The sequence below is a fragment of the Cricetulus griseus genome, chromosome 5, assembly GCF_003668045.3.
Source record: "Cricetulus griseus strain 17A/GY chromosome 5, alternate assembly CriGri-PICRH-1.0, whole genome shotgun sequence".
NCBI classification, from domain to species: domain Eukaryota; kingdom Metazoa; phylum Chordata; class Mammalia; order Rodentia; family Cricetidae; genus Cricetulus; species Cricetulus griseus.
The window spans coordinates 190,244,661-190,258,487 of NC_048598.1; the positions used below are offsets into that span (position 1 = coordinate 190,244,661).

Here is a 13,827-nt window from a genome sequence, read left to right on the forward strand (position 1 = left end):
GCTGCCCACAGAGGGGTGACCCTAGACCCCACGTGTCATCTCATCTCCCCACTACTCCTACTTCCTCCGCATGACCTTTGACCTCTTTTCTCTCCCACCTGACTGTCCACCCGTCCCTGCCTTCCTTCCAGAGAAGCCAGCTTCTCCTGGTTCCCAGGTAACCATGCCCTGGGTGGTCTTTCCCCACCCGACATTTAGCAAGTGGTCATTTACCCTTCAGAGCTCTGTACCAAGTCACCTCCTTCCGACTCCTGCCCTACCAGAGATCTTGCTGCCTTAGCTGGTGCCAACCACACTCTAGCAGTTCTTTCCCATTTCCATGGGTTTTCCCCCATCCCAAGAGTAAGTAGGCAGCTGAGTATTCATCCTTGGACCCTAGAGACCAGAGTGGTGCCTGGCAAGGCCTGCCAAATACAGGGGTCAAGTGCATATTGCTTTGAGAATGAGACAGGAAGACAAATGGGGAGACGTGGGTGGGCTCATGAGTGGTACTGGGGGTGCTAAACAAGCCTTACACTCTGGAGGGCTGCAGGCAGTCTGGGGAGCCCTCAGAGATGGCACACTACCATCATCAGAGCTTGCTGTGGTTCAGTTTGCCAATTGGGGACAATGGAGAGAATTGTCAGTCCTCAGCCACAGATGGCTACTTGGGACAGGGCAGGGAGCAATGTGCTCAACAGTTGTAAGGCAGATGGAGAAGAGGGCTGGTGGTTCCAGAGGTGCCAGACACAGCTGCCTCCTTCCCCTGGTGCTGAGAGCCACTCCATCCACACACTGCTTCGCATGGGATGTGGGCTGCTGGTGCTGCCCTGCAGTGTCTCCTGTGAGAAACTGACAGAAGCCAGCAGGGGTGGATATGGCCTTCAGTGAGATCAGATCTGATGTCTAAGCTGGTGATATGAAGGGCAAGGGAAATGTTTCTCCAGATAGCTAGGGGACAAAAAGCTACAAAGTGAAGAGTTGAGTAGGTGGATGCGAGCACAGTTGCATCCTGACCTTGGCCTTGGGCAAGCAGCCTATGGGATTGCAAGTCTGGACCTTCATTCTTGTCTGTCTGTCTGCTTGGTTGTGACAGGCTCTTATGTACCCCAGGCTAGCCTCAAGCTCACTCTGTAGCCAAGAATGACCTTGAACTCCCATCCTCCTGTTTTCACCTCTCAATCCCACTGTGCCAGGCTTAGGTAGTGCTCGGGGTAGAACCCAGGGCTTCTTTCATGCTAGGAAAGCTCTCCACCAACAGAGCCACATCCCCAGTGCCTGGCCCTTCATTTTTATAGGCTTTCTGCCAGTAGTTGCTGAAATCAGCTCGAGCACCTACTATGTACAGAGTGTTAGATGGACAGTTGGGGTGGTTAGGGATGGTCGGGGCAGCCCTCGGTTGGAATTATGGTCATTCAGAAGACTGAGAATCTCATCCTGCCCCGAGTCTTCCTCACCAATAAGTGAGCAGAGGGGATCGGTTAGGGAGTGCTGATCAGGGTTCCTTCCCCAGCTCTGAGCACAGCCTCCCTGCATCCAGAAGGAGCGGTGTTGACACAGCTTACATTGTGGCTCTGACCCCTGACCTTGCTTGCTTGCTGCTTCCCACCCCACTTTGCATTTGGTTCCCAGTTGCAGCCCCTACTCCACCTTAGGGGTGTGCAGAGCCCATGGGGGTGGAGAGCCCTGAGTCTGTCTCCTACCAGACAAGGTGTGATGCCTGGTCCTCCTTTCAAAAAGAAAAGGAAAGACTACCTGAGCAAGCCAAAGACTGGGGAATGGCAAGTTTTTCTTGTTCTGATCATTACAAAAATAAACATAAATAAAATCCTCTTATCGTTTCCCCTCTAGGAAAGGTCTCTGCTCAACTGTGAAGGACACTGGTCTCCTGTGGCTAAGAGCACTTCCAGTTTCTACCTGGAGCTTTGTTCAGGGTAGCTGGCCTGGCCTCCACATCCCTTACCTGGCCCCTGTTGAGCCGGTTCTCCCTGCTGTTCCCGAACTTCTAGGTTTCTCTGGGGGCGTGGCTGATGGGTATCAGGTGCTCGGTATGATGACAGTGGCTAGATAGTAAGTACTAGATGTGGCCCTGTTGTCCCTTCCACCAAAGGCACAATGTCAGTGTCCTCGCACAGACTCTGCGTTTGCTTGTGCGTGTCCCTCTCCAGGCCCATAGCACACCTCTGCACTCGGCCACCTGGCTCAAGTGCCATTGTCTGCTGTAAGGGGTGATGTCCTTCCAAGGAATGTGCTGCAGAGGGAAGAGGGTGATGGTGATTGTACCCATTGGACAGCTGGGAAAGTGAGGCTCAAAGAGGAACCATCATGTAGCTTAAGGTCAAATAGCTGACTCGGGCAGGATTTCACATCACTGAGCTCCCTGACTCTAAAACTTGCTGCCTTCTCTCCATCAATTAACAGCCCTTGACTTCTGCACAAGGATCAGGAATTGGGGCAGGCTTCTCTCCTAGGCCATCCACATTGGAACAGAATTGGAAGGGACCCTGGCTGGATTGGAGTCCAGTCTAGGTAACGATGTCATCTCTTTCAAGTAGGGAATTTGACCTGTATTTCGGCTATTTTGTATTCTAGCCCCAAGAACCCCTAAACCCGGAACTCCCCACAAAGCCATTACAAGAAAAGTCAATGGGAGCCTCAACTAGCAGTAAAAAGAAAGAAAAAAGGAAACATGTGGACCAAGTAGAAAACTCATTATTTATAGCCCCTGGGACTGTCCGATCCTCAGATGACCTGGAAGAAAACCCCTGTGAACACAAGATCCCTTCCAGGTATGTCACTAAGATCTTCTGACTTTCGAAACTGAGCCAGGGGCTTACTCTCTAGGGGTGAGTGAGCATTTTGGATAGACAGTGCATCAGGGGAGGGTGCAAGCAAAGCCCAAGCCTTGGAGATGACGTGAGGAGAACAGACAAGGTGTGAGGTCTGATTGGCCACACCCTACACAGAGTCTGGTCACAGAACAGATAGCAGTTACCTCCCAGTTCCTGCTTCCCATCCCACTCAGGCACATTGTGGTTAAGGATGCTAAAGAATTGGTAGACCTAGTTAGCACAGGGAGCTCTGCAGCCTCATTGTAAGCAGGCAGCACTGAGGTGAGCTCGTTTGTGTTAGGGAGTCCTGGGGCCTCCACCTGCTGGCCTCGGGGTAAACAGAACTTCCAGGAGGTTGGCACCTGGCTCGTGGTTACAGGGCTGTTCTCTGGATGCCTCGCTGCTATAAATGCTTTTCTAGTCACAACTCAGCTGGACTCCCTACATCATTTTCCACTGAGCTAAAAAGAGGCCTAGGAACCCACAGGGCCCACTGATTATTCATGCTTATACTGCACACCTCTGGCCCTGTCTTTGTACCGTTGGTTGGGTTCATATTTTGCTTTAGGCTCCTTCAAACTGGAGGGCTGTCGCTTTGCCTTCAACTCCGCTCTCTGGATCACTCCAGCTCAGCCTCTGGGGAGCAACTCCATTATACCTCCTCCAAGCAGGTGTCTTGGGTTTCCCACAGATTATTTTTGATATGTTCTTGTATCATAACATCTGTTGCTTTCCTTTAAAATTTTTGGCAGCACTTTATTGCCTCATGCATGCTAGGCGAGCGAGCTAGGCTACCACAGAACTACTTCCCCATCCCTCTTTTGGCTTTTTATTTTGAGGAAGTTGCCTAGGCTGGTTTTGAACTCACTCTGTAGCCCAGGCAAAAACAAGGCTTGGAGTTCGCTTTAGCACAGCCCTGGCTTGCAGTGGGCACTCAGTTCTTTGGTAGGTGAGTACATGCATGGCTGTGCTTCCCCTGTCTTCTGGAGGTCAGAAGACACCTGGTTTCTGGGAGAGTGAAGGCCTGGGTTCACACTCACTATCAGGCTCACATTGGTAGACTGTAACGTGAAAAGACATGAGAGAAAGCTTGCTGCAGCGAAGCAGAGAGATCATCCCTTCCCCCCAGGAATGTGCTTTTTAATTAGGAAGTATTACCCACACATAAGGGCAGGAAGGGGTTCCACAGCCCCCAGCATTGCACCATGGAGGATCCGGTCACTAGGGACACTGCTGAGATCTAGGCCCCAGGGTTCCCTTTTGACTCTGAGGTTGCATTTTACTTCATGCCTGTGCTGTGGTAGCAACGAGGAGTACGTAGCACCACCTAGATTGAAAGATACCAAGGTTGCCTTACAGGGATTTTGTGAGAATATTCAGTTAGGCCCAGTGCCAGGCTCCTGGAAGCCATGTAGTGAGCTTGCTTAAAGGAAACTGAGATGACACTATTTTGGGTACGTAGCACCCACCAGATACCTAGTTCTGCCAGGCAGCAAGCCGGGACCCATGGCATCCTGAAGCAGGTGGAGTGGGCCATTCTGCAGAAGAGGGATGCCAGTTCCCAACTTAGCATTGACAACTCTCAGCCAGGAGCCACAGGTGATGGCCCAGGAGTCTTCTGCCTCCACTTCAAGGGTGTCAGCTCTGCTCAAAAGACTGAAGGGCATTCCACATCAGCCTCAAAGATGTGGCCATAAAAATCAGTCTCCTTAGTTATGAAAGACAAAATGGTGGTATCCCCTAGGGCTAGATTGGTAGAATGTAGCCACATAGCAAGGAACCCCAGAGAGAATGTCCAGCCTCCAGGCCTTGGGCCCAGCCCTGCCCTTAACCTGCAGGGGACTGCAGGATGCTTGTATATAAAGACCTCAGTTCTGTCCTGGATCCTAGAACTAGAAATGTGTGGTCTGCTTTCTATCAAAAATCCTGGTTTGCAATTTTTCTATAGATGAGGGTCAGATGTCTGTGGCCACACCTGGCTGTGTGTTTCAATAGCATGAATTGATAGATACAAACGGTCTCTGGTTCTGAAGCTATGGCTGTGCTGAACCCAACTCTGGAAGGCCCCAGGATGGGGTAACCTGGGTGACTGTGTGACTTGTGCCCCGGGCAATGCCCATTCACAACATATCTTTGCTTTTCAGGAATAGCCACAGTGACTCCAGCATTTACATTCGGCGACATGCTAATAGGTCTTTGGAATTGGTTAGTATGTGAATTTCTTCTTCCCTCTGGCCCCTGCTAATCAGTACCTTTCGGTCCATCCTCCTCCCTCTCCCAGCCCTGAGCTTTGGGATTACTGACCTGCACCAACCTTACACTGGGATAGAAGACAGACACACTTGAAACCTTGTTAAGCACAGTCCAGTTGGATATCCAGATGGGGCAAGAAGGGGTGTGAATAAAGCATTGATTTCAAAGCCCAAAGGCCTCTTTGTCATAAAAAAAAACAAAACAAAAAATGAACCCAAGACACTTCCCCAACCCGGCACCCATACCTAGAAAGATCACAAACTAAGGGTGCCCGGTCACTAGAAGAGCCTTGTGACATCTGCAAGGGCTGAGACCTGAGAATCTGTCTAGGTAGTGGGCGGGCCTCTCCCCAGTTACCCTCGGGCAGGGAGGCAAAGGGGGTGGGGAGGCAGGGCGGTATCTCTTGTTTAGCGATTTGATTTTTGAAACTAGATGTCTGCAGTATCGAGAAAAGCGTGGCATGGTCGGCTTTGTAAGCTTAAAATCACCTTGTTTTCTGTTTCAGAGATTTCATCTTTACTAATTGGGTTGCGGGGTTTTGTTTATAAATTTCACTGTAGGACCATTTTAGCTATGTTCAATTGAGGAACGCAGCCGATCTGGATGAGAGGAGAAACAGAGTGTTAAACAGGTTGGTGACTTCATTCCCTAAGTTTGTGGCATTTAAATATATATGTGCTAAATAAAAGTACGTCTATTTAAATGTGTGTGTGTGTGTGTGTGTGTGTGTGTGTGTGTGTGTACTACCTCATGGGGGCCGTTATTTTTTTTTAACTATGGTTTATTTACCATGTTTTTAATAATCTGGGAAAATACCAGGAAATGGCTCTTTCAAATGAAATTGGTGTAAATTGATGAGGGAAAAGTTAGATGTTCTTGGGTACCGGCAGAGGGGCAGTGCCGGCAGGGCTCAGAATGAGTGAGTGAGAAGAGGGTCCGGCTCTGAGTCTGCGGCTGTGTTTGATAGTTCAGTGGCCAGAGGTAGAGGTGTACGGTCCCGTCCTCTAGCATCTGACCCTGTGTCCCTTCTGTCCCACTGCAGGTACAATTCTCAGAAGCTCACTGAGCTGATTTTACAGTTTTACGGCATCAGAGCAGACATGAAGCGGGAATTCAAACATGCCAGGCTGTCTATGAAAGTATTCGTTACTGGTGGAGAACTAGATTGCTCTTGAGTAACCTTCCGTAAACCAGTCTACCTAGAACCCAAGGGGCGGGAACAGAATCTCTCTAGTTGTGATGCAGCCCTACCCCTCTTAAAGTCACAGATGTACTTTACCATATTGCCCACCCCTGTGGGTTTGCATGGGCTTGGAAGGATTTAGATGACGGGTTGGTAGTCTCTGCCCAATGCCCTGGGAACAGGGGTCTTAGATCTCCACTCTTTCAGCTCCTAAAAACAAATACAAGCAAGATGTCTGGCTTCCCACTCTGCCTAAAATAGAAATGCTAATTTCAGTTTTCCACCAAAGGAAGCATTCAGCTAGGGAGAGCATGCTTTTAGCCTTGATCAGGTAGGGCTCTCAAAGAAACAAGAACTTGACATATGCAGGCATGTTTCCTGCCTCCAGCAACAAATATGGTTTTTATATTCTTCCTACAGACAACTTTAAGCCAGAGAAATTCTGTCCAATGTCTGTTACGCAGACATAAATCACTCTATGGCAGATGTCACAGGCCACCCATCACTTGTTGGGAGATGGTTTGGGTTTCTCATAGCCCCCATCCAAGGGCTGGAAATGGCCCCGTAAGAAGCTCATATTTAGGACTTCTGTGTATCAGTCCAAACCCACCCCTCCTACCTTCCCCTTGGTATACTTGGGTCTGAGGTTTGGTTTTTACCACCACCCATACTCTCCTGTTAGCAGGGTTTATTACCTGCCAGGCAAAAGCAAAATGGCATGTTAAACACTGCCTCCCACCACATAAAAGAAAGGTAACTCTGACCCCAAATCAAAGCTAGCAGTTCTTCTGAAGGTAATATTTTCAAGACTAAACTTGGGGTGATTCTGTTTGTTTCTGGTGGATGCTTTGAAATCACCTGTCAAAGTTACTTTACTGAGACATAGCTGAGAGCTGGTAGACCTACCTCCTCCTTCTGAGGTGTCCCAGGAGATGTCACAAGTAATTGTGTGGCCTGTGACAACTGCTGCCCCACGATTGTCACTGCGGCCACCTGTGAAATGAGCCTGGGCAGCTCCTTCTGTTAAGGGTCATGGAGACAGCTGGGGTCTGTGTGGGTGTTCCATGCTCGTACTGCTTAGATGGACCCCTCCCTGGGGTGTACACACAGATGAGAACCTCCCGGTGTGTCATGGGAACCTTTATCAGCAGGTGGGCGTTGGGTTGAGGTTCGGAATGTGGTCCTCCCCACTAGGGACCCCACCAGTGACCATCCTGTCCCCACTCTTTCCCTCTGCAGGAATGGCACCAACTCCTCTGGAGAAGCTGTGCCCCTGGGGAGCCAGAGCCCAGCCAGCGATTCCCTGACACAGTTCGTCCAGCAGCCCGACGTGTTCTACTTCATCCTTTTCCTGTGGCTCCTGGTCTACTGCCTGCTGCTCTTCCCTCAGCTTGATGTCAGCCGGCTCTGAAATGTGTGTCTGGAGAATAAAAAGACAGGACCCTGACCAGGGTGGAGTCTGCCTCCTGCATCTTACTGTCTGTTCAGGGTCGAGCCACTTCTGCTGAGATGGAAGAGCTCAGAGGGAGCGCAGGCCCCACCTCCTGTTGCTGTCTGGTTCAGTCTTTGTTCACCTTTCCTCTTGATTCCCTAAGACCCGAGAGCATACTTACCTCCCTGATGTGTGCTCCGAGCTCAGGTTGGAGGCTGGGTCTGTGGAAAGGACTCGTTCGTATGTGCCTTGTTTGATCAGATTCGAGTCCTTACTAATGTGTACCCCAAACCCGGGTCTTAGCATGTGGACATGCAGGTTACTAAGCTCCTGGAGGAGCTTGAGTTACTTTTATCTCAGGGGAGGGTCTGCCTGATTTCAAGAACGAACAGAGTCCATACTAGGAAGAAAGGTTCCCTGTTCTCCTCTACATGTGAGTGTTTGAGTGGAGAACCTGTGGCTCCCATGAACCTGTCCTAGCCTGATGACCCATTGTGTTCACTTGGGGTGTTCAACGGCACACACCTGCCTGCTCCCCAGAAATTACAACTGGGTATCGGCAGACTCCAAAGAAGAGGGGGCTCTGCCAGCCTTGTTGGGAGCCACGGCACATTCTTGTGCCTTGGTGTTCTTGGAGGGTTGTGTTTTTAATTCATTTTTGTGTTGATTGGATCGAGGTAGAGCTGCACTTTTCAAATATTTTTCCGTCAGATGAAAGAGGAGAAAGGGGCTAGTCTAGATTTGCATTAAAAGTTCTCTGGCTGGCTCTGATAGCCCTGAGACTCCCTCCCATCCTGCTGAATTTTCTGTACAGAATCTGAAGTCCTTATGGGGGGCAGCTTGAAGAGTCGGGGTCCTGGAAGTGGCTGGGTCAGTATAAGATCCCACAAGTGGTGGAAGCGTTTCTGCAGGATTCTGGGCTCAGGATGCACACCTTGTCCCCAGAATCCTTTGTGGCCACTGTAACAGAGATCTTAAAAAGGATTTCTGGAAAGTGCCAGGCTGTAGACCAGGCCAGGCAGCTTGGGAGGAGAACGGCTTCTTTCCTCACCCTCCTGTTGTCCTCAGCTCCCTCCCCAGCATCCTCTGCCCTCTGTTCTGCAAAGGTCTGGGAAGATTCTAGGTTCCTCTTCTCCGTCATCCCTCTCAAAAACCACAAACTAGGCAGCCCTTATAAAACAGTAAACTGAGCCAGGAAGTGGTGGCGCACACCTTTAATTCCAGCACTTGGGAGGCAGAGGCAGATGGATCTCTGAGTCTGAGGCCAGCCAGGGCTATGCAGGGAAACCTGTCTTGAAAAAACAGAAACAAACTAACAAAGAAAAAACCCATAAACTGTTAGTGAGGAAGGGACCTCAGGGAACATCTTGCTTAGCTGAACTCAGAAAGCCAGAGCAGGCTGTCTAAGGTCACACAGCCCAGCAGAAACAGACTGGCGAAGAGTTCCCAGGCCTTGTGATCCTCAAGGCCATATGACCCCAGTCCAGAACTATCCCTCTTTTGTAGAAAACTTCCAGCCAGGTAAACAAATGTCCTGAAAAAACTAAGTAAAATGTACTCACTTAAACAAAGTCATCAGTTTTAGACCTTTTATTTTACCTTCAAGCTTATCCTTAGCTCCTTCTAGAATGTGAAGGCTTGTATACTGCTTACTTCTCTTGTTGCTGAGACAAAAACCACTGAATGGGTGCAGATCGGGGATCACAGTTCCAGGGTGACTATCCGTGATAAAGGGGGAGTCATAGCAGCAGGGCCGCGAGGTGGCTGGTCACCTTGTGTTCCCAGTCAGGGAGCAGAGTGATGGATGCTGGTGCTCAGCCCACTTTCTCCTTTTTGTTCAGTTTGGGACCCCAGACCATGGCATGATGCTGCACACATTCAGGGTGGGCCTTGTCTCTTTAGTTAAGACTTTCTGGAAAGACCTTCTGCTTCACATCCTGAGGTGTGTTTCCATGGTGATAACTAAAAGCCATCATCAAATCGACAATGGAGATGGAACATCCCATCTTGTGTTTGACATGTGAGCATTGTTCTTAGTATGGGAGTCATTCTCCTTAAGCAAGCCAAAGACTTGCTTTTTTTTTAAACACAATTAAAACGGTTTTGAGTCACAACAACCAAAAAAACCTGACCTCTCAACCATTTTGATAGGCATCTGCCTCCCCTCCCAGAAAGAACTGGGGCTTTCCAAGGGGGAAAGCTTTCGGGAGCTCGGGACAATTCCAGGTTGAAGGCCTGAAGCTCAATAGAAGAACTGCTTAATGAGAAGTTTATTTTATGGGACTAGACTTTGGTCAGAAGTCCCTGCTCTCTGCTTCTCTGACCTTCTACAGGCAAGATGCTCAAGAGCCATTGGGTCCAGGCTGGCAGGAAGCTGACTTTGTTTTAAGGGGGAAAAACAATCTCATGTAGGGGTATATAGAAGAGACTGGATATGGGAACTGGGCAAGCCATCCAACACCTTGACATCTTTTTTAAAAGATTTATTTTTGAATTGTGTGTGTGTGTGTGTGTGTGTGTGTGTGTGTGTGTGTGTGTGTGGTGCGCATGTATATATGAGGGCAGGTTCCCATGGGGACCCTAAGAAGGTATCACAGATCCCCTATGTGAGGCTGAGCACTGAATCGGGGTCCTCTGCAAGAACAGTGCACCCATCATGCCACGCCATGGACCGGCCTTGCTTAGCAACTGTTAAGTAAGAAAACGCTGTATGTTTGACATGAGGACAGCTGCCCCTGAGGCTCGCTTGTGGCGGTAGCCCCTTTCCTCACTTCCAGCCGGTTCTTCTAATATTTCTGTGTGATGTATAACAGGCTTGCTGATGGGAAATCCCCTCTCACCGGTGCCATACAGGGTTTCCCCAATATGGTTAGATCACGTGCATCCCTATTTTGTGACAATGCTGTCTTAGGCATGTGGGGACTGTACTTCTGAGCTAAGTTGTGGACTGTGTCACACATCCTTCTCGTTATTCCCCCTTCTTTCCTTCTTTTCCTTCTATGTTCCCTCTCGTCCCCCTCTATCTATTCTTCACTAAATTCTCAAGGAGTAGAATGTGAGAAATAAGTGTAAATTTTTTAGATGTTTTTTCATGACTTAAAGTGTCTGTTTTCTGCCCTTACCATGTGGCCGGGCATAGATCCGCAGGTGGGAATGGTGCCCTGGTGTAAAAACTTGCTCCCTGTTCTCTGGGTTTTGTTGCATAGCATCCTGATCTTGGTTAAGGGGTGCAGGTCTTCTCTGTGGCCAATGCAAGTATCTGGGGCATCGCCTACTCTCAGAATTGCCTTTGTTTCTTCTAAGTTCCATTTCTCTTGGCTGGTCCAGTCCCCACCTCTCACATTATGAATAATTACTTGTGTCTATTCGTGTCTAATGGTGATGCGTCCAGGAGCTGTCAGGAAGCTCTGATGACTGTCTGGTAGGACCCTGTCTAGTGTCACCCAGTGGTCTGGCTTAACTGTGGAGAGCCTACCATATCAGGAGTTGCATGTTTCTTCTGGGGTTTATCCCGTTTTCCATCACTCCTGCACAGAGAAGAGGAACACACACAGGGCTGCTGTCAGCCCATGCAGTCTGCTTGTGCAGTATCAGTAATCCTGTCCCTTCTGGGCAGAAGCCACTCACCATACATGCTTGGTTTAATTGGCAGAGGACCCCTGTTTTCTCTTTCTCTGAGCAGATACAGTCCTCAGCTAGGACAAAGGCTGGGTTTTAACTCGCACGTGTCCCTTGGCCAAGTACACAAACCATAGAATGGGACCCACAGACCCCTGAGTACTGAGTTCTGGCCTTGAAGAAGGCAGCCTCAGTAATCACCACGTAACTTCCTAAAGATGCTCCTGACTTGCTTAGTCTTGTGTCCCTGAGTTTTCTTCTCTTGTTCTCTATGAGTAGGAGGCAAAACCATCATCTGGCTGCATGGGAGGAAGGAGCAGAAGGCCCAAGAATTAGCACTGTGTCTTACCCTGCCTTCACCAGTCCAACTCGGAAGCCCTTCTTAGGTGCCAGAGTGGGAGTCTCCTCAGTTCTGCCCCCTGCAGGCACATAGTGTGAAGGCACTTTCCTGCTTCCTTCTTAGTGGGCTCCACTTTAGCTCTGAATGGGTGGTGTCTGTGGCCTTCTGTCTACCCTTTCCTGTCCATGGCTATAGAACTTTCTTTCTTTTGCACTTACTCCAACAGGTAGAATCAGAAAGCACGTATGTTCTATACTCTTAGTTTCATTGCTCTTTGTTCTTGTTTTTCAAGACAAGGTCTTACTAAATAGCCCAGGCTGGCCTTGAACTCTTGTTCCTCCTGCCCCATTCTCCTAAGGGCTAGGTTACAGGCATACACCACCGTGCTTGGCTTCAGTGTGCCATCTTGGTCCATAAATGTCTTTGAGTTTTCTAGCTGGTGGGTGAGGTGGCTCGTTGTCCTGCTGATGTCATTGTGAACTTGTCCTGAATGAATCCGCTGTAGCTATGAGACATCAAGGCCAGGAGAGCCTCGGGTAGCACACGAAAGCGCTGTTTGAAGGTCATGGCTGGGAGCATTCCTCCTTCTCCTTCTTTAATAGTTTTGCCACCTGCTCCCATGGAACACTTAGATCTTCAGAATCCTCACAAGATGCAGCCTGTGTGGTCACGTGGTTTCTGTACCCGTCACCTGACCCCGACTCCTGCGTAGGGAGCAGGTTGTCCACACTGGCATTTGTCAGACAACAGACAAGGGTCTCTACCACTTGGTGTTTGGAATTTGGGCAGGATTCCTGCTAAGCTTGTGGTTTTCTTCGCTGTTGGTGACAGAGTCTAGGGGCTCCTGGACAGATGTGACCTTAGTGGAGAAATGTGCTCCAACTTTCTCTCTGACCCAGGTCCTCCTGTTTGCCCACAGCTGGGCTCAGCCCAGGTCCAGCAGCACTCACCTGCACTGTAAACAATGGCGTTGAGATGGCAAGGATTCTCCAAGTCATAGTCTGTTTGGTGATTTGGGGGGACTGTGTGAAGGTCCAGCACCTTCTTTAGAGATGAAACTGAGGTGGAGGTTTGTGTGAGTCTCCAGCTGCAATTCTGGTCTAGGGAATACAGTAAGATGTTATCAAAAACAAAACAAAAAAAAATAAGCAACCAAAAAAAAAAAGAAAGAAAAAGATAAACCCCAAACCTAAAGAAAGCAAAAATGAGGAAAGAGCCTCATCACTTTTCTAGCCAGTGACTTTGGGATGGCCATTTCCTCCCAATTAAGGTTTGTATAAAACTCCAGCCACCCTCATCGAGGCCTCCAAACACCAGTGGTGTTTGGAGCACTCATCGCCATCAGAAGCCACCAAATGAGTAGGGGGCACATTGGAAGAACATAGCCTGACTATGTGGATGTCTCTGTGGATGTCATTGGCGTGATGATGTGAACTCCTTCAAGTGATTGCATCTTCTCCTCAAACTCCAGAGGGCTGACTGGAGTCTGAGGCCTAGCCTTCCTCTTGTTTGGAGACACTGGTCCTTAGGGATCCCCATTGATTTTCCTATATGGACCCAAAGTGGGGCAGGTGCAACATCCAGGGTCTGTAGCCAAGTCGAAGGTGAATCTTTTCGTCTATCCTGGACAGGAGGCTATTCTCATGAGCACATCTAGGATCTAGGTTGAATGGCTGAAGACTTGGTGCTGGTGTCTTTCTCTCATTGGTTGAAAATGGCTGTGGAGGTTTTCCTTACTCATTAGCCAAAGAAAAACAAAACAGCCTTGCCTGGACTGTGCCCACCCTCCCTTGACTATAACTGCCATCTGCTTCTCACTGTTCCCTCTCTCTAGCCCCAGGCTGCCTTTTACAAGAGGAAGTGTCAAGCCATGGCATACCTGTAAAGTCACTTGGCCAACGGTCCAGGGAAGGATTTCCTTCAGGGAGGATCAAAAACCCTGGATCAAGAGATATGGTGGTCACTGCCTAGAACTAACAAACTCTTATGCTGGATTTTGTGACAAGCTTTACTGCTTAGAATATCAAAGTGACAACCTGAGGAGATTCTAATTCTGGGGCACCAGTCTACTTGGGAGTTGTGGGCAGCATTCTGTGAGCCAGTCCTTCCTTTCCTTGTACCCTATCTCTTCCCACTGTCTTCCCACCAAGTTTTTGCACACTTTGACCCAACTGATGCATAACCAATTAAA

At 49.2% G+C, this 13,827-nt stretch overlaps 1 protein-coding gene across 2 annotated transcripts in view; it reads left to right on the forward strand.

The window, feature by feature from the left end:
• Clmn (calmin) overlaps nt 1-7,674 on the forward strand; it is an 85,948-nt gene extending 78,274 nt beyond the window's left edge. The window contains exons 10-14 of one of the 2 annotated variants that reach the window (XM_027416468.2): nt 2,572-2,768; nt 4,955-5,015; nt 5,624-5,694; nt 6,106-6,198; nt 7,486-7,674. In XM_027416468.2, the coding sequence (XP_027272269.1) occupies nt 2,572-2,768; nt 4,955-5,015; nt 5,624-5,694; nt 6,106-6,198; nt 7,486-7,657 (594 nt within the window). In that variant the 3' untranslated portion in view covers nt 7,658-7,674. The remainder of the gene's footprint in view (nt 1-2,571; nt 2,769-4,954; nt 5,016-5,623; nt 5,695-6,105; nt 6,199-7,485) is intronic. The other variant, XM_027416466.2, reaches the window with a different exon arrangement.
• Nucleotides 7,675-13,827: the final 6,153 nt, after the last annotated feature.